The sequence below is a fragment of the Saccopteryx leptura genome, chromosome 7, assembly GCF_036850995.1.
Source record: "Saccopteryx leptura isolate mSacLep1 chromosome 7, mSacLep1_pri_phased_curated, whole genome shotgun sequence".
Lineage (NCBI taxonomy): Eukaryota > Metazoa > Chordata > Mammalia > Chiroptera > Emballonuridae > Saccopteryx > Saccopteryx leptura.
The window spans coordinates 113,221,252-113,244,978 of NC_089509.1; the positions used below are offsets into that span (position 1 = coordinate 113,221,252).

General features: G+C 45.4%; 2 protein-coding genes across 5 annotated transcripts in view; both read left to right on the top strand.

Annotated features, from left to right (window-relative positions):
• LOC136378403 (nuclear body protein SP140-like protein) overlaps positions 1-1,982 on the top strand; it is a 52,559-nt gene extending 50,577 nt beyond the window's left edge. For all 3 annotated transcript variants that reach the window (XM_066345299.1, XM_066345300.1, XM_066345301.1), the window contains 4 exons: positions 181-289; positions 638-715; positions 918-1,061; positions 1,828-1,982. In XM_066345299.1, the coding sequence (XP_066201396.1) occupies positions 181-289; positions 638-715; positions 918-1,061; positions 1,828-1,920 (424 nt within the window). In that variant the 3' untranslated portion in view covers positions 1,921-1,982. The remainder of the gene's footprint in view (positions 1-180; positions 290-637; positions 716-917; positions 1,062-1,827) is intronic.
• Positions 1,983-5,873: 3,891 nt separating this feature from the next.
• Positions 5,874-23,727, top strand: part of LOC136378397 (nuclear autoantigen Sp-100-like) — a 79,887-nt gene continuing 62,033 nt past the window's right edge. Inside the window, exons 1-2 of one of the 2 annotated variants that reach the window (XM_066345280.1) lie at positions 5,891-6,033; positions 18,016-18,172. Coding sequence is in view for 1 of the 2 variants with exons in the window: in XM_066345279.1 (XP_066201376.1) it covers positions 6,002-6,033 (32 nt within the window). In the remaining variant the exon portion in view is untranslated. Of the gene's footprint in view, positions 6,034-18,015; positions 18,173-23,727 lie in introns of both variants that reach the window. The other variant, XM_066345279.1, reaches the window with a different exon arrangement.

Genomic DNA, 23,727 nt, shown 5'->3' on the forward strand with positions numbered 1-23,727 from the left:
CCCCGACACCACGTCCCCTCACTAATCTGCTACAGCCACCCTCTAACAAAGAGGGGTTACCCCATGAGAGCCATGCCGACCCTGGGGGTGTCCCCTTCATCCCCGCTGTGCCCGTCGGCCCCTCCTGAAAGGAGGACAGTGGCAGCCATAGGAATGGAGGCTGATCCTGGGGTTTTCCAGGTCCTGTTGGACTTGTACCTTCTGCATGATAAAAAATTCTGCAAGAAGTCAGGAGCGTCACAAGGAGTCGGAGGTCCTGGCGAGGCCGGTGCAGCCTGCGGAGCAGCTGGTGAGTTGGGTCTGAACCCCACGCCTCCTCCTCTCGGGTCACATGCAAGAATTCACCTGTCACAGGGTGAGGTGGGCGGTCACATGTGAGAATTCACCTGTCACAGGGTGAGGTGGGCGGTGGGGGGGGGGTCCAAAGGGTGTCCGCTCTCCTGACCACACTTCCACCAGCTGACGACTCACCAAACCTGTTTGGAGAAAGAACTCAGCCACTACATGTTAGTGTCCAAGAGCAATACCACTTTGGGGAAACTTCCAGAAGACTGGAGTGGTCCTGAATGTGTCTGGGCGCGATTAGGGCCTCCTTCTCTCCAAGCTGCTTCTCATTCACAGCCTCCTCCTTTTGCAGAAATGTGCGTTTCTCCTCTTAACAGTCTACTGCCGTTTAGAGAGTGATGTTCACGAGAACATTCCACATGAAAACTATGTGAGTAACAATAACAAACCATGATTACGGGCCGCCATGGCGTTACCTGCCCCGACACGGGCACCTGTGGGATTTGTGATCTGAAGCCCAGGGGAGGGGCTCGTGATCTTCACCCGGTACTCCTGCTGGACTGGATGGGAATCCACAGAAGGCAGACACCGGACTCTGTCAGTAATTCCACCATTGGTATGATTCTCACCAGAATGAAATGGCTTCTAAGTGCCTAGAGAACCTTAGGAGGTTGGACGAAATCAAGAAGAAACTAACTGGCGGAGATTACACCAAGGTGGGGGCGTTTGTGCTGGCCATGAACCCCATCCTTCAGAACGCCAGTGCTTCTCAGAGGGTAAGCGGCTCCCTGCTTCCGTCTCATTCCTTTCCACTGAGTCGCTCTGCCCTCGTTCCTGCTGCGGGAAAGTTTAGTTTCCCTCATCTGTGACGAGCCTGTACAAGCAAGGGCGCAGGAAGTGAGTGAACCCTTTTAGAATTCAGGAGTCACGCTCACCAGGGAGCGTAGCAGCCAGAAGGTGTCCCTGAGCCCAGAACCCCGGGCCCCTGGGAGCTCATTCCCCTCGGAAAAGGCGACAGGTGCCACTGAGAACTGTCGTATCCTACCCGCTCCAAACCTAGGAGAAGACCACGTCCTAAAGTAATGTTGTCCTTTTCTCTCCCCAAATGTACTCAGTCCAGCTCTCTCACAAGGTCCCAACTCCAGAGTCCTTTGCATGTAAGTGGGCATCCAGTTAACAGGGGCCACCACAGGGCAACAGAGGGAGGTGCCAACGTGCAGGCAGAGCGCTGGCTGTAGTCAGACACGTGTAACCCACGATTGTTACAAAGACTTCACATCGCTTTTCAAACTCTAAGAGAAACAACCCGAATCTAATGAGGAAGAGCCCTCACGCGTAGGACTGATTTCCCATTCTGTCTAGTCAAGAAGAGGTAATCATCATGCTCTTAGGGGGAAAAAACATGCTATTCTTAGCTGCATGAGTGTTTAAACCAAACCTAGTTAATATAACTGAGGTGTTTAATTCAAGAGTCCTGATCATTTTTCATTGCAAGGTGTCTAATGACACAACAGGTGTCATTAATTTCATCTATTTTTCCAGTATGACTCAAACCTAATAGAGGAGGAATTCAAGAAGAATTTCAGAGAAGTCTTCGCTGTTGAGGAAACAAGTCAGAACAGCTCACTGCAGTAGCGGATGCGGCTGCCACCCTGGAACCCTGCTTCCGGGAGTTCTACCCCACCCCCACCCCGACCCCACCCCCACCCCCACCCCACCCCACCCCCACCCCCACCCCGACCCCCACCCCGACCCCGACCCCACCCCCACCCCACCCCCACCCCACCCCGACCCCGACCCCGACCCCGACCCCCACCCCACCCCGACCCCGACTCCACCCCCACCCCCACCCCCACCCCGACCCCGACCCCAGCTGCTGCGAGTTCTGCTCGGGCTGCCACCCTGGAAACCTGCTTCCGGGAGTTCTACTCCACCCCCACCCCCACCCCACCCCCACCCCGACCCCCACCCCCACCCCGACCCCGACCCCGACCCCAGCTGCTGTGAGTTCCGCTCCAGCTGCCACCCTGAAACCCTGCTTCCGGGAGTTCTACCCCTCCCCCACCCCACCCCCACCCCGACCCCCACCCCACCCCCACCCCCACCCCCACCCCGACCCCACCCCACCCCCACCCCGACCCCACCCCACCCCCACCCGGACCCCAGCTGCTGCGAGTTCCACTCCGAGTCTACCTCTCCCCAGTGTGTTGCTTTAGGCCAAACGGGGCCAGAGTCACCTGGAAGTTGCAGCCCTTTGGCCTTAGGGTCCCAAGGTTGACCCAGCCATGTGGGGTGATTCCTGTTCCTGAGCCCCGGGGGACCGGGCGAGAGCGGTCTCCACTGTGACCACGTCCCTGCTTAGCTTCCCCCACAGCGCCCCCTTCCTCCTGAGACATTCTCACAGTAAAGCACGTACTCGGGAGACTTTATCTCAGACTTTGCTTTCAGGGAACCCAAGTTCACATAAGGGTCTTAGCAAGCCAGCGCGAAGCATGGAGTTCTGAGCTGGCCCACTGTCTAGCCAGCTGGTTACAGGCAGAATGCTGATAGTCCCCTGGGTGCAAAACAGTGTCGTTGCAAACACTCACCTGTTAGAAACTGGATGAGGTGTAGGGGAAGGGCTCTACCCCCTGGTACAATTGTCTCACATTTATTAAGGGAGAAATAATAAAAACATCTACAACCACTGTATAAGAGGCACCCAGTTTTTAGACCCCAAATTTTTCCAAAAAATGTGTTTCTTATACATGGGGATTACGGTAACATCCCTTTCCCAGGGTGGCGCCTCCGTGTGACATCCCACCTCCTGTCGCACAACCACGGAGTCTCCATGAAGCTGCACTTGCCGTCTCCACTGTCGCTGTTCCGCCCAGCCATGCTGAGGTCCCTGCCTCGGACGCTGCCCTCGACAGCGGCACCCACCTACAAGCCAAAGCGGCGGGGCGCTGCGCCGCGGACGCCCCCTGTGTGCGGAGTGGGGAGGGAGCAGCAAGTGCGCGTCTTTTCTTGCTGCACGAGCAGCCCCTGGCTGTCCCGAGGTCCAGGCCAGTCCAGGACCCATTCCGGGTCACCGCAGTTCGGAGTGGGGACCCTGCAAAGGCTTCACTGCTCACTCCTCCACCTCCTTCCCTGGCACACCCCGGCTCCTCGTGGTGCCCGCGCCAGGTGACACTCTGGGACTCGCTGGGGGACCCTAGGTCCAAGTCGCTCCCAAGAGACATTCCTCCCCCTTCCTGAGGGCAGGGCTGACCCTGCAGCCTTGCTTTTGTCTTTATGGGGTTGAGTCTGACATGGAACCACGGGTCCTGGGTCTGCCAGGGACGGCAGCGGGCGCCGTGGGGACCCACTTACGAAACACACGGAGATTCACCGGGATTCCCGGAACATTAAACATGGTGGACCCCGCAGAAGGTCAACCGATTTTCTTTTCAGCCAAGCATTTGGGCAAGTCAGTGCTGGTTGAGCTAGGACACTCAGGCTCAGCCCTCCAGGAGGCAGAGACCGGAATGGAGGAGGAGCAGGGCGAACACAGTCTCCCAGGGAGGGGGTGGAGGGCGCAGGCGCCGCCTGGCGTCTGCACGGAAGCCACAGCTTCTTTGAAGTCTCACATTTTCTCTTAAACATTTATTCTATGCCATTCATTTTGGAAATTGTTTAATTAATTTAATTTCTTTAAATTGCTCACTATCGAGGCAAATCAACCTGCCCGGGAGGCACCTCAGGATGGTTCCCTCGTGTACGCCCCGGGGAACGTGTGGCTTCAGACCGGGAGAGGCAGGTTTGAGCAGTTCTGCCTCCAGGAAGGTGCAGAAGGCAGGGTCACCTTGGGGCTCCAGGCCAGAATGAAGCTCTCTGGGCAAAGAGGGGCTCTGGGGGCTGGATGGGGCCACGGTTTCAGAACCTATCTCAATTTTATACCTAGACTTCCCTGGCCGGGTTATAAACTCGCTTTTGTGCTCATCAACTGCCAAATATCAAATCCGTAAATGGTTTCACCTTTATTCAGATGCAAATAATGGTGCTTCTGCAATAGTACGAAGTTAGAGGGTTTTAGATAGACACAATCTTGAGAGGAGAGGGATGGCTAATTTCACAGGCAGCAAGCCCCAGTTCTGAGGAGACAGTAATACCGCGAACCACCACTAGGGGGAAGTGCATAGGCGCCTGGAGCCAAGTCTAGGAGGAAAGGGCTGACCAGCCCATGGTAATGGGAACACTCTGGTGCCAAAATGAGAAATGTGAGGGCAGTTACAGCTCCTTCCTTGGTGTGTTTGGGGCCGAGAGGTCATGGGAGAGAGGCATAGGGTGGTTTCAGGGGTCTCAGAGAGTGTGGCACGGTCTAGCAGTAACCAGGGTACCAGGGAACTCAGTCCTTGTTCCGTTGTAAATGCCAGTCACTTACCTCCCCTGAGGTGGGGCCCAGGGCTCCAAATGAAGGGCTGTCGGTGACGGTGGCGACTGTGGGTTGTGACTGGCCATGTGGTCCAGGGCCAGCCTCCTTCCTCCCTGGGCTGTAGGTGTTTCTCATGGCTAGCCCCCGGACTCCTGAAAGTCCCCAGAGACTTCCTGCGCTCCTCAGGGGTACCCTTCCCTTCTGCACACCCCCCCCCCCAGCTTCACTCCTTAACCCCTTCCTGTCCAGGCGCCTCCTCCCACGCCCTGTGCCAAGGAGGCGCTGTCTTCTCTACAGGAATAACCACACATCACCTGTAGCTATCCCTCTGGGTTCTTACAGATTTTGCAGGAAGACGCAGGAGTCCGTAGCTGTCCCACCGCTGGGCCCCTCACTAAGGTTCTACTGGGCGGGAGAAGGGGGCTCCACCTCACCCCAGTCCCTAAAAGCTGAAATACTGCCACCTAGTGCCATCAAACCTACACCGCCTGCAGTTGCAGGAGTTTGACTCCCACCTCTTGACTCATCCAAGGCACAGGTGGAGGAGAAGTCAGGAGCAAGACACGCACCCCGGTGCTGACCCCCTTAAGGTGCCTGTCTTTCCACCACCTGAGTTACAAACTAACTGACAGGGGAAAAGGGGAGACAGATAGATGAAGATAAAAAAAAACAGCTTTCTTCTTAGTAAAAGCTGGATCAGGGAACATGGTGTAGACACGTGCCAAAAAAGGATCCCCAAATCTGAACCCCAGAATGCGGCTTAGCCACAAGGCTCAGGCTGCTCCCACCAACCACACACACCGCTAGCCGCCCGCTGTCCCTGTGCCCCTGAGCTCAGAGGAGCGCAGAGCCCTGACCTCCGCGGCAGGGGGAGCCCAGGGAGACCCCCCCAGAGCAGACTCCCCTTCACAGACTCCCCGCCTGAGCGTCTCCCCAGAAAGAAGGGGGGCCGGGGACCAGGAGTCCTGCGGATTGAGAGGCCACCTCCTAAAAGGGGACCTGGGTGTGGGGCCTGAGTGTCCCCACTGAGGTCCCGGGGCCCCTCCCTCTCCATTTCTGTATCCACAGAAGTGCAACCCATTACCGCTGCTACTTGGCCAGATGGTTGAGCACCAGTGTGGGGCTGCAGGCAGAGGGAAACAGTGTCTGACAGCGCTCGTGGAAAGTTACTTTCACTTCTCTTTTCCCCTTTTGGGTGGAGCCTGAGTAAGACGATTTACTGACTTCCTGCTCAGGGCCAGGCAGCCACACTGGACCCAGGCTGGGGACACTGGAGAGACCTAAGGCCAGGCTCCAGGCCCAGGTGGGGCCCAGGGTAGGACGATGGCCAGTGGAGGCAGCGACCTCAGCACCAGGTCAGTCTCCTTCTCCCTCCCTTTAACTTTCTCTCTGGCTGGGCTGCTGCTTCTGTGTCTGTCTCTAGAGACTAGTCTCAACCTTGACCTCAGTCCTGCTTTATAGGAACACTCAGGTGCACTGTACTGAAATGCAGGGATAGGTAATGAGGAAATCGGAGCTTTAACCTGCGGAGGGACAGCTGCTGGTGTGAGTGCAGCTGCCACAACCCACAGGACTCCCAGGCGGGCCTGTCTGGACTCGGCTGTTTATTCTGATGCTTTGAGGCAGGGGTTTGTTTTTTTTCTCATGACCTCTGAACTCTCTCGTTACCCTCAGGCCTCCTCTGCCTTCACCTGGAACGTTTCAAAGAGGACACTTTAAAATTCAGGGTAAACACATGACTGATTTTCACTCTGGGTGCCCTGGTCTGTGCCTGACCTGGGACGGGTCAGCTCCGGCCTCTCCCATCTCTGGCTGGGGGTCGGGCTCCTCCTCCAGGGATCTTGACCTAAGAGAGTGAAAGGAAGGGGAGGGACCAAGACGCCAAGACTAGTACCGGCTGTTTTCACGTGTGTGCGGTGATTTTCTGTTCTGGAATGGCTTCTACCTCTGACCAGGAGGAGGCTAGAAATCCTACCTTCTTCTCTAGTAATGGGTAAGAAGTAACATTACTCAATATGTTTAATTTTTTTAATACAAAAGAATTACATTTCACATTCTTGTTCATAAAGTTCAAATGACCAGCAAGTATATATAGAGAAAAAGTCCCCTTCACCCCCCACGCCCCTGAGCTCCCAGCCCTGGTCCTGTTGAGTGTTGCGGGCATAGCTTTCGGTATCTTTTTCTATGCATTTATACATGACTTCCTACACACACAATGTGTGTCTTGGTTTTTTTAACAAATTGCCTTATAGTATATGCACCATCTTGCATTTTCACTTATTTTAGCAGTGAAAATACTAGATATCTTCCTCATTCTTTTTAACATCTGCATACGACTCCATGGACTTGACATACTATAATTTTTTAAACCATTCTCTTCCATTGACGACACCTTAGGCCAGTGATTCTCAAACTTTTTGAAGTCGGGGCGCATTTAAAGTCCTACAAATAGTTGTAGGTGCACTATATACAAATTTCTGATAAATATGTTATAATAATTAAGTCAAATATTAAATAAAAAAAAATAAAGTCCAAGCGTGCTTTTATGGTACTTAAACAAAATAAATACGACAAAATTAAATTTATTCTGACATTAAAAAACATTTTTATGTTACATATTTTGAGTTATACTTTTTAGAATTCATAAAAAAAGAGGGGTTAAAAATAAAAAACGACAAAAAGTTATCTCTTTATATATATATATATATAGATACATTCTTAGTAAGATTTAGTAAATTCAGCAGGTCCCAGCACAAATGTGTTAAGTTTTTTCATTCTTGTGTTTATGAGAAACATGAGCCTGATGTATCCTAGCGATTTCTTCAATGTTTGAGCATATATTTGAAAGGCAAACTCTCATTTCCTTATCAATACATTGAAGAATTCCTCTCTTTTTACTTTTAATTGTGTTGAGGGTAGAAAATCCTAATTCACATAAATAGGATGTTGAAAATTGTAGTAAAATATTCAAAGCTTTTTTAGATACTGCCACATATTCTTCTTTTATAGAAATCCAAAAAGCTTCAAGAGACAATTCCTTATGTTTAATCATCTAATCCACGATTAGTGGATATAGCTGCCAGTTCTTCTTCTGTTAATGTTAAACCAAAATCACTTGAAGCTTCCATAAGTGGGTTTCAAATCCAATCATATTGTTCACTGCTAAGTGATGGAAAATGCTATAAATTAAATTCTGCCCATCAGCCTTCAAATCCTAATTTTATTTACACTTAACTTTTGCTCACTTCCAGAATCGGATTCTTCAATATCACACTTCTTTTTGAGAAATCTATCCATTTTATTTAGTTGTATTTATCTAAAAATAATATAATGATGTGTTAATAATAAATATAATAATGATGTGTTAACAAAAAGAGCAGTATTTCCATAATGAAATGGTATAATAGAGTAACTATATTTATTTTTATACCTGGGCACATGCCACGAACCAGCACAGCTAGTAATTCCAGGTCCTGAGTGGGAACGGTGCGGGATTAAGAAAATACGGGGTCAGGAGGGCCCTGTAATTGCTGCTGGCAAAAACGAAGTATGCCCAAAAACCACATCTTCCTTTATTTATAGGGCAAAGTGAGGCCGTTAGCACATCAATGAGATCTCTGATCACGCTTCCAAGGCAACCCAAGAATTTTACCAAGTGCAGAAAACCCCTACCATACATATCATCTTAACTTTATACCAAACAAAGGATAGAAGAAACTTGCCTCCAGTCTTTCCAGGGAACATGGGGGGTAGTGTAAACAATCCAGCACCACAGCTTAACAGCCTTTTGCAACCTAATCAGGCAAGTGAGGTGGGGAGTTGGGCAGACTGTCAGTTTACAGCCAATTCCCCAAACCTCTGTCCCCCAAAAATCTAAACTCCAAAAACCCTGTTGGTTTTTTGGTCCCCAACAGGCACATATTTCTCTGGAATACCATAGGGCGCACCTGGAAATCTTCTAGGGCGCACCAGTGCACCCTGGTGCACATTTTGACAACCACTGCCTTAGGTCATTGTCAACAAGCTGTGATAACAATAATTATAGATTTCTGTCTTTTTTTGCATATATACTGAATTTGTCTTGTGTCAGTAACAAAAAACAAACAAACCTAAATCGTTGATGCAAAGAGTACTAGCACTTAACTTGTTTATAGATTCTGCCACGCTTCCTTTCTGATTAGCTGGACCAATAGCCCCTCTTAACAATGGCGAAGGAGATGACTCCTCTCCTGACACCCACTTTTACAAAGGTGCTAGACAAACAGATTCATTTTGTTACTTTGCATGTTTATCTGATTACATGGGAGGCTGAGCTATATTTTGTGTTTATGGGCCATTTAAATTGCCTCTTCGGTGAGTTCCTGGTTTATTTATTGCCAATGTTATCAGTTGAGGTGGTTGTCCTTTCTTTGAGGACAAGGGAGAGTTTGATAAATATTCTGAAAGTTATAAATATTTTTTTAACTCTGTTTATGGTGACTTCTATCTGACTAAAGCTTGAAATTTGGAGGATAGACTTAGTACAGTATTGATTTTTCTATGATGGGCAAACCCCAGTTATTATAAATAAAGGAGAGTGATGCAGGAAGTTACGGGCGACTTCCATGCACACTGTCTTTAACCAGAGTTCTTGGGTCCTGAAGGTGACGGATTAGATTCTGCCTGTACTGCAGGGCAAGTCTCTTCTCTAATATCTTCATAAACATACTCTTTTTAAATTTGGAGGCAAAGCTCTTCTTCCACTGGTGAAACTTTAGCGCTTCACAGTTCTATCTGATCCTAGTAAATTCTGTCTTTCACTTTTTACTTTCTGGTCATGATGATTCTCTCAACCCTTTCTTCTATGACAACTAATATTTTAGTAGTCATTTTGTTTTCTTGTTATTTTTTAATTGTTGAAAAGTATCGACTGTGTTTAATCCGAGGGGAGGTCTTAATTTCCTTCAACAGCTCTGCACACTTGACTTGAGCCACATTTCGTTCTTACATCAGCCCATCCGCACACAGTTGCTTTATTAATGTAGGTGTTGGTGTGGGATCAGGTGTTTCTGGGGCGTTGTCTTCATCCGCCGGGCTGTCCCCCAGACTGACCCGTCCGCAGTCTGCTGTCTGCGCTGCCTCCCTCCTTCTCCCGCTCATGCCCTGGCTCCTGGCTCCTCACTCATGCTGATCGGCCGTTTCCCTCGCCCGTGGGCACCGCCTTCACCTGGGGGGATTCGTTCTTTAGGAGTGTGAGACTGAATTTCTCAGCATCTGAGGCTCACTTTGAAGGCCCCACCTTCTTCCTGTCGATGTTTCTGAGACGCAGTGTCCGGTTCGCCATCCTTTTCCCTCTGCTCTGCGGTGCTGCCCCGGGCTCTCTGCTCCGTCCCTGCCCCGAGAGCCTCTCCTCCTGTCACACTGACCGTCACAGTGAGCACGGCTCCGTGTGCGCCCTGACATCTGGTGTACCTCGTCCCACCCTCCTTCCTCCATCAAAGTGTCCCGGCCCTTTGCATCTCCAAATCAGCCTGTCAGAATCGAGTTGCGATGTTTATAAAAATTGTAATGAATCTGTGCATCGATTGAAAGTGAACTAACTTCTTTATAATATTGTGTTTTCTATCTCATGAATAGGGCATGTGTATGTTATTAATTTAATAATGTTTTCTAATAAATTTATAGTTTTCTCCCTAGGAGTTTAAGGCTCATTCTGCTAGATTTATCTATAGATCCATAATGCTCTTAAATCTGCATGATTTACAAAAACTTTCTAGCTGCATTCTACTAAGTTACAAAAAATGAATTTAAACTTTGCCACTTTCTGATTTCAATAACTTATGGGTGATTTGATATACATGAGTTTACATGATGTATACATAACGACAATTTTATTTCTTCATTATCTCTTGTCCTTAGACTTGTTCTCTCTTTTCCTTGCCCTACTGTGTTGGCCGGGACTTCCCGTATGATGGTGACCGCAGTCCAATAGAGACCTCTCATCCTGAGCCCTGTCCCACAGGGAGTGCTTTCTCCCTGTTCCATCAGGGATGGCCTTTGCTGTAGGTGCTCTGTTTTAATATGGAAACTTGCACAGAGTAAAGAAGTTGTGTAGTTGGCTTCTGATATTTTCAGTGGATGAGCTGTTCCTGGCCCTGTTTTTGCTGATCTCACAGAGATTTTTTTTTTTTTTAAATAAACAATTGTTTTGGAATAATTTAGCATTTGCAGCAGAGCTGTGAAGATGCAGAGTTTCTGTGTACTCACACCCAGTTTCACTTCCTGTGATGTTTACTCTGACACTCCTGGGTCTGTTCGTTGAAGATAAAAAACCAACATTGCTACCTCAGTGTTAACTGAACTACGGACTTTTTTGTTTCTTTTTAAAAAAAATCTTTTTCAAATACAAATTACTTTCAATATTATTTTGTGTTAGTTTCAGGCGGACAGCATGGTGGTTAGACAATCACATGCTTTACAAGGTGTCCCCCCCCCCCATATTCCCAGTACCCACATGGCACTGTACACAGTTATTACAACATGGTGACTGTTCCCTGTGCTGTATTTCACACCCCTTTGACTGCTGTGTGACCCTCAATCCGTACCTCTTAGCCCCTTCGCCTTCTTCACCCAGTTCCCTAACATCCCTTCCTTCTGACAACCAACAGTCCACTGTCTGTGTCTATGAGCCCGTTTCCGCTTTGTGTGTTTATTAATTTTGCTCTTTAGATTCTACATATGAGTGAAATCACACGGTGTTTGTCTTTCTCTGTCTGGTTTATTTCACTTAGCGTAATACCCTCTGGGTCCATCCATGTTATTGCAGAGTTGAGATTTCCTTCTTTTTTGCCTGACCAGGCGGTGGCGCAGTAGATAAGAGCGTCGGACTGGGATGCGGAAGACCCAGGTTCGAGATCCTGAGGTCGCCAGCTTGAGTGCGGGCTCATCTGGTTTGAGCAGAGCTCACCAGTTTGGACCCAAGGTCGCTGGCTCGAGCAAGGGGTTACTCGGTCTGCTGTAGCCCCACGGTCAAGGCACATATGAGAAAGCAATCAATGAGCAACTAAGGTGTCCCAACAAAAAACTGATGATTGATGCTTCTCATCTTTCTCCGTTCCGTTCCCGTCTTTCTGTCTGTATCTCTGACTCTCTGTCTCTGTAAAAAAAAAAAAAAAAAAAGATTTTCTTCTTTTTTATGGCCGCATAGAACTTCATTGTGTAAATGTACCACAGTTCTTTCTTCACCCACTCATCTGCGGATGGGCACTTGGGTTGCTGTCATATGTTGGCTATTGTAACGAACGCTGCAGTGAGCATACGGGTGCAGATATTCTTTCAAATTCGTCTGTCAGGTTTCTTTGGATGTATTCCCAGAAGTGGATCACTGGGTCCACTTTTAATGATTCTATTTTTAATTTTTTAATGAAACTTCATACTGCCTGCCACAGTGGCTACCCCAGTCTGCATTCCCACCAACAGCGCAGGAGGGTTGCCCTTTCTCCACATTCTCACCAACACTTGTTGTTTGTTCATTTATTGATGAGAGCCATTCTGACAGGTGTGAGGTGACATCTCCCCCCTTGCAAAGCACAGGCTGTTAAATTTCAATAGTTCTCCCACTGAAGTTCAGCTCCAGGACCCTTGCCGGCACCACGCTGCCGGAAGGCATCACTCACCTCTTCTCTCTGGTCTGAGACGGCTTCTCAGCCTTCCCTTGTTTTTCAAGACCCTGACAACTGGAAAGCACTAATCAGGCATTTTGTAGACTGTCTTTCAACTTGGGTTTATCTTTATGTTTTTTCTCATAATTAGACTGGGGCTACGGGTGGTAGGAGAGAATTCCCTGAGGAGAAATGCCCTTGTCATCCCATCTGGTTGGGGAAGATGTCAACCCGACCACACCCTGGCTATGTCCTCGAGCATTTGGCTGAAGTGGTGCTTGCAAGCTTCTTCACTGTAAAATTACTATTCTTCCCTTTCCACACTCTGTTCACAACGGTTATTTCGTTTATATTTTGCTGTTGTTGTTTTTTCAACTGCATACTCAATTGTATTTGGAAAAATTTCCTGTGGGTGAAATTTAAGCCTGTAGTGAAATCTAGGCCTTTGGAGAGGGTTTCCATTTGCTACATCCAGGTGCCTGGGGGCACATCCCGACTGGGGACACTTTCATACCAGGTCAGGGCCTGAGAGGGGTTTCCTAGGATTGCAATTCCAAGCCAGGGCCATCCCCTCTCCTTTAGTCTCACTGTGCAGGTGTGACTGGTGGCCATGGTCTGGACTCCCTGTTACACTCTCCACACCGTGTGGACCCTGGACTTTATGTCTGTCCCGGTTACACATTAATGTTCTCAACCCTGAGGATCTGGTTCTCTGGGATCAGCAAATGCCCTGCTGTCAGAAGGGGCTTCTGTGCTCCCACAACTCCCTGCTTTCTCCTTCCCCTTGGCTTTTGCATAATAAATCCTTAGAGTGTTTTCATCTCCTCAAAGATTAATAACGTGTAAACGCTTTTTCCGACTTTCCAGCTTCTTCAACAGACAGCAATGTTGCACATGCGAATTGAAGTGTATTGAGAATTACTTTTGATCCTGCCCCATCACAGCAGAGAGTTATGGTCATTGAGTGATTAACTGTCATTTTTCAAAGTTTATGGCTTGAGGTTTGGTTGCAACGCGGGAAGTTTTTCTTTGACTGCTTCTGATATTTTTCTCTTAGCTGTTACACTGCAATGTGTCTAGATTTTATTGGTGTTGGGTTTTTTTTTAATAGTTTTTGTCTTGCATTGATCACATTGGGGTTTTCAGACTTTCTTGAATTTATGAGTTGATGTCTTTTTATCCATTTTGGAAAATTCTTAACCATTATCTCTTCAAATATTTCTCCTGTCGCCCCCACCACCACCATCACCACCCCCCAAGGGAGCCCGTTAAGCTGTTTATCACACATTCCTCACCTGCTTTTCTGGATTTTCCTATTTTTTTAGTTTCTGAACTTTGGTTGGATAGCCCATAATGATATGTGGGTCTTTTCGTTTGCCAATTCACTCATTTTGTCTTTTTTCTACTTCTACTAACTTCTAATCCAATCTTCTACTAACTCCTTCCACTGAGTTTAACTTAAGAAATTGTAGTTTTTAAGTCTAAACTGTCCACTCGATTATTATTGTGGGCTTCAGTTCTCTAGTGGAATTGTTCAACTTTATTTTTCTACTTTTCATCCACTTTCTTGTGCATTTTAATCCTAGGGCTTTTTGTTTGTTTGTTGTATTAACTTCAATCTCTGGACCATCTGTGCATCTGCTTCATTTATCCTTTCCCTCTCTGGTTTGTCCCAGAGTCCTGTCTTTTGACATATGTATTAATAGTTTATTGAGTGCCAGACATAGTGTACAGAAGACATAGACCTCCAGATGTTACCTTCCGCAGGAGGGTGGTCTCCCAGTCCTCTGCTAAGCAGGTACAATAATGAAGTGGGTTACCTGAAGCAAATCAGGATGCGGAATGAGCCCAAATGGGTTGGCATTTATTATTATTATTTATTTATTCATTTATTTAGAGAGGAGGGAGAGAGATATAGAAGGGAGGGGGAGGAACAGGAAGCATCAACTCCCATATGAGCCTTGACCAGGTAAGCCCAGGGTTTCAAACCAGTGACCTCAGTGTTCCAGATTGATGCTTTATCCACTGCGCCACCACAGGTCAAGCCAGGTTTGCGTGTTTTATAAGATTTGCTATACGTCTACTTTGCCCTGACCCCAGAGGTGGGCAGCCAGGGCTTTGGGACACTGGGAGACCACATTCAAGGGTCCCCGCTTTCCAAAAGCTTTGTCAACTCTTTGGTCTCTTGCTTCATGCAGCTTTACAAACTGAGGAAAGTAATTAAGGACAAAATCAAGTCTTTTATTTTGTCCTCCAACTACATTTGACCCTCAGAAGTTCTGTTAGTGCTCTGTCCTCCGGCCACAGCGCTCTGTCCTCTGCCGCGCCCAGATTCCCAGCCTCCCGCTGTGTGCGAGGATGACAGGTGCTCTCCAGGAGCGGGGGGGGGGGGGGGGGGGGGGACACGACACACACGACACGGGACTGCGGGTCCTGTAGCTGGATTCCCGTGTCCTGCGGGGCTTTCATCGTTCTTCCTCTGGGTTCTCTGGACTCCTCAGAACCGCCGTTGCCCCTGCAGCCTGGTGGGCCTGCGGGAATTCTACCCTGCTGTGCAGAGGCTTTGGGCGCAGCCCCTCCAGCCTCCTGGACTCATCATAACCACCTGCGGCCTGGCGGGCCTGCGGGAATTCTGCCCTGCTGTGCAGAGGCTTTGGGCGCAGCCCCTCCAGCCTCCTGGACTCATCATAACCACCTGCGGCCTGGCGGGCCTGCGGGAATTCTGCCCTGCTGTGCAGAGGCTTTGGGCGCAGCCCCTCCAGCCTCCTGGCCTGCGCAGCTTTACCAAATACCTCGGGAGGGGGAACTGGCCCTGTGTCGGAGCCTTCAAGTGTCCAGCCCTGCGTGGCCGTCACACGCTCTTCCGTTTTCTCTGCTCAGAGTAGCATTCCTTGGCCTCGGCCCAGGGTCTCGGCCACTGCTCCCAGAATCAACAGAAACCCCAGAAAAACAACCAGAATCCCTCAGCTCCCAAAGCTCTTCTCTTGTCTTAAAAATCTTATTTCGGTAATCTTTGTTGCTCTGTAACTCTCTAATCCTTTTTCAGATAGTTGGGGGGGGGGGGGGGGGTTTGGTTTGTTTTTTGCTGTTGTTTATTTATCTATTTATTTGTTTGTTTATATTCTATCTAGCGATTCTACTTGTTTTAAACTGAACTTCTGGCCTGCCTCAAGCTATTCTATCCTATCCTCTCGTGAATTTTTTAATAGCTTCCTTTTATAGATATTAAACGGGTAATCTTTAGCCTAGTGTTTCTTTTCCACCTTACTCAAAAATTACAGTTTAAGACAATTGGATGGGCCCCAGTTTGCCAGTGTTATCCTCTCGTGTCTTTTTAAGAACGCCTTTCACATGCTCAGAGTTCTAGCCGCATTCTACTGTCTACGCATTATCCTAATACTTCATTCATTCTCAGATGTTTCCAACACCATGTGCCCAGTCCTTGATTAGTACTGGAATATAATGGTGGATCAAGCAGATCAAGTCCCAGACCTGCTGGAGGTGACATTCCAGCAAAGAAGACAACCAATAAACAGAAGAATAAATAAATACATAACTTAATGGCAGGGTGTTAAGTCTATGAAGAAATAACCCCTTTGGGGTCCATGGATAGAATGCAATGGGAGTGAGTACTGTTTTGGACAGGACGTCCTGGGAGGGCTTCTTCTAAGAGGCATTTAGTATTTGATGAGAGCCCTGAATCAATTGAGGAAAAGCGCCATGCAAATTCTTGAAGGAATGCGCTAAGCGGAGGCAACAGCCAATGAAAGTTCAGGTATAGAAGCCTGCTTGGAAAGTCTGAAGAAAGCGAGGAGGTCAGGGTGCCCAGGGGCAGTGGCCTAGAATAGGCGTGGTAGGAAATGAGGCTGGAGAGCGAGGTACCAAGAAGTAGGTCATGGGGTTTCTCGTAGGTTATGGTCAAGACTTCAGATTGCAATTGAAATGAAATGGGGAGCCCTTAAAGGGTTTTAAAAGATCTCTTTTGCTTATGTTTGGTGTTTGGAGAACAGTTGCAATGTAGCAAGGGTAGAAGAGGGAGACAAGTTAGTAGCTATTGTGATAGCCCAAGTAAGAGATGATGGTGACTGGGACCAGGTTGGGGCAGTGGTTCTACCACATATGTTTATGGTAGAACCAAGGATAGTTGGATATGGATAAAATGCTACGTGTGAGAGAAGGAGAGGTGTCATAGAAGACTCCAAAAATTTTGGTCAAAAAAGTTGAAGGATAAAGTTATCATTTGCCTAGATAGAACTATTGTGTAGTGATTATAGGGCTGGGGCTCTTATCCAAAGCCTCATTCTGTTCTTTAATAGTTATGTGACCCGGGGGAAATTCCTTAACATCTCCACGCCTCCGTTTCTTCATCTGTAGCATGGATAATAAGAGCATACACCTCATAGGTGCTGACAGGATTCGTTGAGTTAACATATGTAAGTGCTTGGAATAGTGTTTAGTATTTAGTAAGTGTTATACGTACTTGCTTATAGTTGGAAAAAGTAAAGAATGAGAAGTTTTCAAAGAGGCGATTCAAAGATCAGCGCCAGGTCTTATCTGGCTAGGTGTGAAAAGCCTACCACGGTCATCAAAACGGAGCCTGACCGGGCGGTGGCGCAGTGGATAGAGTGTCGGACTGGGATGTGGAAGACCCGGGTTCAAGACCCCGAGGTCGCCAGCTTGAGTGAAAGCTCACCAGCTTGAACCCAAGGTCGCTGGCTCGAGCAAGGGGTTACTCAGTCTGCTGAGGGCCCGCGGTCAAGGCACATATGAGAAAGCAATCAATGAACAACTAAGGTGTTGCAACGACAATGAAAAACTGATGATTGATGCTTCTCATCTCTCTCCGTTCCTGTCTGTCTGTCCCTATCTATCCCTCTCTCTGACTCTCTGTCTCTGTGGAAAAGAAAAAAAAAAAAGAAAAAAAAATTAAAATGTCACTAAATAACAACAACAACAACAAAAAAAAAATCCAACTTCCAACAAAGGAAAGTCCATTACCACATGGCTTCACTAAAAAAACAAACAAACAAAAAACAAACAAACAAACAAAAAAAACAGAGATGGTTGAATATAAATATGGAATCCAGGGAAGAGATGTTCCACTGAGAATTATTCAGGGGCAGCTGGTATTCAAAGCCCTATGTAAGCTATTGATTACATAGGGAAGAAGCACAGACAGAAGAGGTTAGAGGTCGGGCCTGAGACAGCCCGATATGGCAGGAAGAGAAGAGGAGCAGCCACGGTGACAGGAAAGGCACAAATCATGGCATCCAGAAGCCAGCTGATGAAAGCATTTCCAGGAGGAAGAAGTGAACAACAATGTCATGGGGCAGCGGGATGGAGGGAAAGGAGGAAACTAATTGATTTCAAGTCACATAAATTTTGCTTTTAATATTTCTTCAATCGTTTCTTCACTTCTGCTTCTCTCTCTCTTCTGTCTGTTTTGGAAATCCTGGTAGTTTCCAAAATCCTAGGTTGATCCCTTCCAAGCTTTCTGTTTCTTGTGTTTTTTTGGGAATCTTTGATAAATTTTTCTTTTCTGCCATCATATTTTTAACTTCTAAAAGCTCTTTTTTTTTGTAACTTTCTCCTTTTTTAAAAAAAAAAAATACCATCCTCTTTTTTTTTTAATGAATCTAATGTTTTCACTCTACTACTGCGGATGGAAAAGTTTTAATTCCATCTGTTTTTTCCAAGGTTCTCTTAAGAGTTCGTTTTTCCCACTTCCTGCCCAGTGATGTGCTTGTTCTCAGAGATCCTATCGGGCATCCATGGGGTGTCCGTCGGCGTTTAGGAAAGAGACATGAACACCCGGTCAGGGCTCTGTGTAATGAAGGGGTGTTCTAGATGACAGGTGAGCTTCTTTATGCCAGCTTTACTTTTTACCTTTCGATCTGTCTTCTGCAGTAGTGGGGGCTCTGGCTCCTGAACCCTTTCGCAGTTCAGAAACCACTGACTTGCCTCCGGCTAGTTTCCTCCTGTGTAAGTCATTGTATTTTTTTAAAGATTTGTTGAGCTATAAATTGAAATACAAGAATTGTACACATTTCATGTATACGTCCTCATGGATTTGGACGTATCCATACAGGCTGTCATCATAACAGCCAGGGTAATAAACATGTCCGTCATCTCCAAAACCTTCTCCATGTTAACTGTAGGAATTGGGTTTTACAGTATAGCTCCAGAGCTTATTTCTCTTTCACAACTGCAACTTTGTACCCGCTGACAAACAACTTTCTCATCTCCCTCATCCCCCAACCCCCGCTCTGTCCTCTGCGTCTATGAGTTTGACAGTGTCTGACACCTCGTGTAAGTGGAATCACGCAGTGTTTATTCTTCTGTGACTGTCTCTTTCACTCAGCGTGTTGCTCGTTAGCTCAGCCGTGTTGTTGCAAAGCGAGGGATTGCCCCCTCTTTTAAGACTGGCTAATATCCGATCGTAAGCAAATTCCACGTTTCCTGTACCCATTCCTCTGTCAACGAACAATTGGGGTGTTTCCCTATTTTGCTAATCTGTGAATAACACTAAGGCAGTCATGGAGGTACAGCTCTCTCTTCCAGATGCTGATTTTCATTCATGTAATTGAATATCCCAAAGTGGGATTACTGTGTCTTATAGTAGGTGTTTTCTTAATTTTTTTTTTTTTTTTTTTTTTTTGAGGAATCTTCGTAGTGTTTTCCATAGTGCAGCGCCATTTTTTCCTCTACCAGGATACAGGTTCCAATTTCTCCACATCTTTGCCAACATCTGTTATCTTTCTTTTTTTTTTCTTTTTTTTTTTCTTTTTTTTGTAATAGGAGCCATTCTAACAAGTGTGAGTCAATATCTCCTTATGGCTTTGACCTGCGTTTTCCTCATGATCAGTGATATCGAGCATCTTTTCATATACCTGCCAGCAATTGATGTGGCTTCTTGGAGAAATCGCTACTCAAGTCCTTTGCCCATTTTTTAAAATGGAGGGGTTTTGCGTTTGTTTTGTTTTTGTTGTTGTAGTTGTTGAGCTGTAGGAGATATTCCTACATATTTCTCGATTAGCCCCTTATCAGAGAGATGGCTGGCGCATACTTTCTCCCACTCTGTAAGATGCCGTTTAGCTCTGTGGGTGGTGTCTTTGCTGCAGAAGCTTTCCAGTTTGATGTAGTCCCACTTGTTTATTTTTTGGCTTTATTGCCTGTGCTTTTGGTGTCAAATACAAGAAATTATTGCCAAGAACAATGTCAAAATGTTTTCCAGATTCAGGTTGGTTGTTTTTTTTAAAAAAAAAAAATGTTTAAAATAAATGTTACTTTTTAGAGAAGTTTAAGTTCACAGCAAACTTGAGTAGAGAGCAAACTTCCCCCATATCCTCTTCCACAAACATGCAGAGCCGACTCCATTGTCAACATCCCCCAGCACAATGGTACCTTGGTTACAATTACAAGCCTACACGGACATACTACTATCACCCAAAGTTCAGAGATTTCACCAGGGTTCACTCTTGCTGTACGTTCTGTGGATTTGGGCAAATGTATAGGACGTTTCCACCATCATATTATAGTATTCCGCTGAGTAGGTTTTCTACTGGAAAAGTTTTCTGGACTCGGCCTATTTATTCTTCCTCCTAACTTCTGGCAACCACTGGCCTTTTTACTGTCTCCATAGTTTTTCCTTTTCTAGAATGTCACATATTTGGAATCAAACACCATGCAACCTTTCAGATGGGCTTTTTTCACTTAGTAACATGTATCATTATTTGAGGTTCTTCCCTGTCTTTTCATGGCTTCATAAGCCCATTTCTTTTGGGCACTGAATAGTATTCCATTGTCTGGATAGACCACAGATTATTTGTTACTTTATCGTAGAGGACATCTTGGTTGCTTCCACCTGTTGGCAGTTATGAGTAAAGCTACTATAGACACCATGTGCAAGTGTCTGTGTGGACATACTTTTTCAATTTTTTAAGTAAATACCAAGGAGCACAATCCCTGAATTGTCTATTGCTTATTTTTTAATTTATAGATTTTTTTAAATTTAGATATAATTGATAAATAATATATCAGTTTCATATATATATTATGTACAACATAATGATTCAATATTTATATAAATGTATATTGCAAAATGGTCATCAAAATAAGTCTAGTTAACATCCATCACCATATATAGTTATAAAAATTTTATTACCTGCAATGAAAGTTTTAAGATCTACTCTTTTGGCAAATTTTCAAATATACAATACAGCATTATTAGCTATAGTTCTCATGCTGTAATATTACAATACAGTTTCAGGTCTTATGTTTAAGTTTTTAATCCATCTTCAGTTGACTTTTGTATATGGTATAAGACAATGGTCCAATTAGGTTTCTTATTGCTTCACTCTGGGAAGTTGGCTACCACTTATACATCCAAACCCTGCCTTCCAAAATGTTTGTTTGTTGTCTGCAGTTTGATGTTCTTCCGTCTCCTGGTCTTTGACCCTTGCTGCTTTCTGCAGTGTAACTCTCGGACAAGTGATTCGGGGAGGTTCCGGAGGGAACACAGATAGATAAGTGAGGCTATATTCATTCTTCCAGGTTTGCTCTGCCTGGATAGCTCAGTTAGAGCATTGTCCTGAAGTACAGAGGTTGCCGGTTCAATCCCCGGTCAGGGCACATACAGAAGCAGATCAGTGTTCCTGTCTCTCTCTTTTTCTCTCCCTTTCTCTCTCTCTATCTCAAATCAATACAATAAACATTAAAAAAGAAACAAGACAATCTGCCAGGTTTAACCAAAAACATAGACAGATTTGTTTTGTTCTTTTTTATTGAATTAATCAGGGTGACATTGGTTAATAAAATCACATGGGTTTCAGGTGCACAGCTCTATAATTCCATCAACTGTATACTGTATGTGTGCTCACCACCCAGAATCAAGTCTCCTTCCATCACCGTTTACCCCCTTTCCCCTCCCCCCCCACCCCCTTTCCCTCTGGAAATCACAGGTATTGTCTGTGTCTGTGAGGTTGGTTGGTTTGATTTTGTTTAATCCTTTCATCTCTTTTGTCCAGCCTATCGCTCCCCTCCCTTCTGCAGCTGTCAGTCTGATCTCTCTATGAGCCTGCTTCTATTTTGTTTGTTTATTTTGTTCGTTAGATTCCAAGTAAAAGTGAAATTATACTTATGATACTTGTCTTTCTCTGACTGGCTCATTATACGTATGATACTTGTCTTTCTCTGACTGGTTCATTTCCGGGTCCATCCACAGTGTCACAAAAGGTAAGATTTCCTTCTTTTCTACAGCTGAGTAGTACTTCATAGTGTAATGTACCACAGTTTTGTTTTGTTGTTTTTGTTATCCAGTCATTTACTAGTGGATACTTGACTTGTTTCCAGATCTTGGCTATTGTAAATAATGCTGCAATGAAAGTAGGGATGCATATATTCTCTGAAATTAGTGTTTTGGGTTTCTTGGAAATTGAATCACTGAGTCATAAGGCAGTTTCATTTTTAATTTTTTGAGGTAACTCCATACTGTTTTCCACAGTGGCGGCTCCAGTCTGCATTCCCACCAGCAGTGGCCGAGGGTTGCCTTTTCTCCACATCCTCGCCAACACTTGTTTGTTGATTTATTGAGGAAAGCCATTCTGACAGGTGTGAGGTGACATCTCATTGTAGTTTTAATTTGCATTTCTCTGGTGATTAGTAACATTGAGTACTTTTTCATGTCTATTGGTCATCTGTATGTCCTCTTTAGAGTAGTGTCTATTCAGGTCTTTTACCCATTTTTTAATTAGATTATTTGTCTTTTTGGTGTTGAGTCTTATAAGTTATTTATAAATTTTGGATGTTAACCTCTTCTCAGATGTATTATTGGCAAATATTAGATAAATTTTCTAATGTGACTTTCCTGGAATTTTTAACACTTGGTCAGATCACATTACTTTTTCATCCACTCCTGGACTGGACTCACTAATATTTCACTAGAGGATTTAACCTCATGAGTTTATAAGCAACATTGATGTACAGTTTTCTTTTATCTTGTATGTACCTGGTTTTGATACAGTAGCCTTGTGATGATTTGGGATGACTTGAAAAATTTTAATGAATAAAAAGGTCATTTAATACAGACATTTTCTGTTGAAACTGACATCTGTGTGTGTGGGTGTGGGCAGAGGGCAGGATTAGGGCAGGGCTTGGAGTACATCATGCGTTTCTCCTATTACTTTTAGTTCTATTTAATTCTTCTGTTGACTCTCAGCATTGATCATTCATATTATTTTTTTAAATGATAACCTTCCCTACATTGTCATATCTATTGGTAGAAAACTATACAAGGATTTCTCTTATAAAGTTTTAAACTTTTCCTAACTGGAAGCATATCCTTTTCCTTAGTCTTTAGCATTGTTCATTTATAGAGTTTCTTTTGTTCTTTTTTTTTTTTTTAGATTTTTTTAAATTTATTCATTTTTATTAGAGAGAGGGGGGAGGGAGAGAGAGAGAGAGGGAGAGATAGAGAGAGAACAGGGGGAGGAGCAGGAAGCATCAACTCCCATATGTGCCTTGACCAGGCAAGCCCAGGGTTTTGAACCGGCGACTTCAGCATTCCAAGTTGATGCTTTATCCACTGTGCCACAACAGGTCAGGCCTCTTTTGTTCTTTTGATCAAACTTCCCATTTGGTTGCTCTCTTCAAAGAGTTACCTTTTAATTGAATTGATTTATTACTCTTATTTTTGTTTGAGATTTAATAATCTCCTGCTTTTTAAAATGGTACTTATACTGTACTTTTCTTTTTTTTAATAGCTTGATTTAAAACTTAATTTTATTTTCACTGTTTCTTGTTTTCTAATAAATGCATTTTAGGCCATGAACATTTACCCTTGTGCCACTTTGGGTATGTTGTTGTCTTTCTATGTGATGTTTTTACTGGTGTTTATTTCCTATTTTCTGTCGTGTCTATATTGACTTGCTCCTTACAGGGGTTTGGAAGGAGCTTTGAATTCTCAGTGGACAGATTAAGGAGCTCTTCCTTTGTCCTGTTGGTTACTCAGATCTTATCACATGTAACCAGAACGTGTTTTCCTTTAGAGTTCTTTCATTTGAGGGTCTTCGTTATTTTGTTTGTGGCTGAATGCGTGTCATTTTTGGGCTTCTTCATGTTTGAAAGGCAATATAATGTAGTGACAGATACTGTGCTATCTAACGGCAGTCAGGAAGGAGGGGAGGAGGGGAGCGAGTAGTTTGGAAGGTTGGGGTGGGGGTTCTTCTAAACTTCAGCTCTGCCGCCTTATAGCTACGAAAAATTAATCTTCAATAGTGCAGAGATGTTTTGTATAGATCAGGACTTCGCCACACAGACTGGGAGAATGTACATTTTATTGGTATGAAATAACCTTTTGCATTCTTTGTGATACTTTTCAACCTAAACTCTATTTGTTTCTGAGGTTAATTT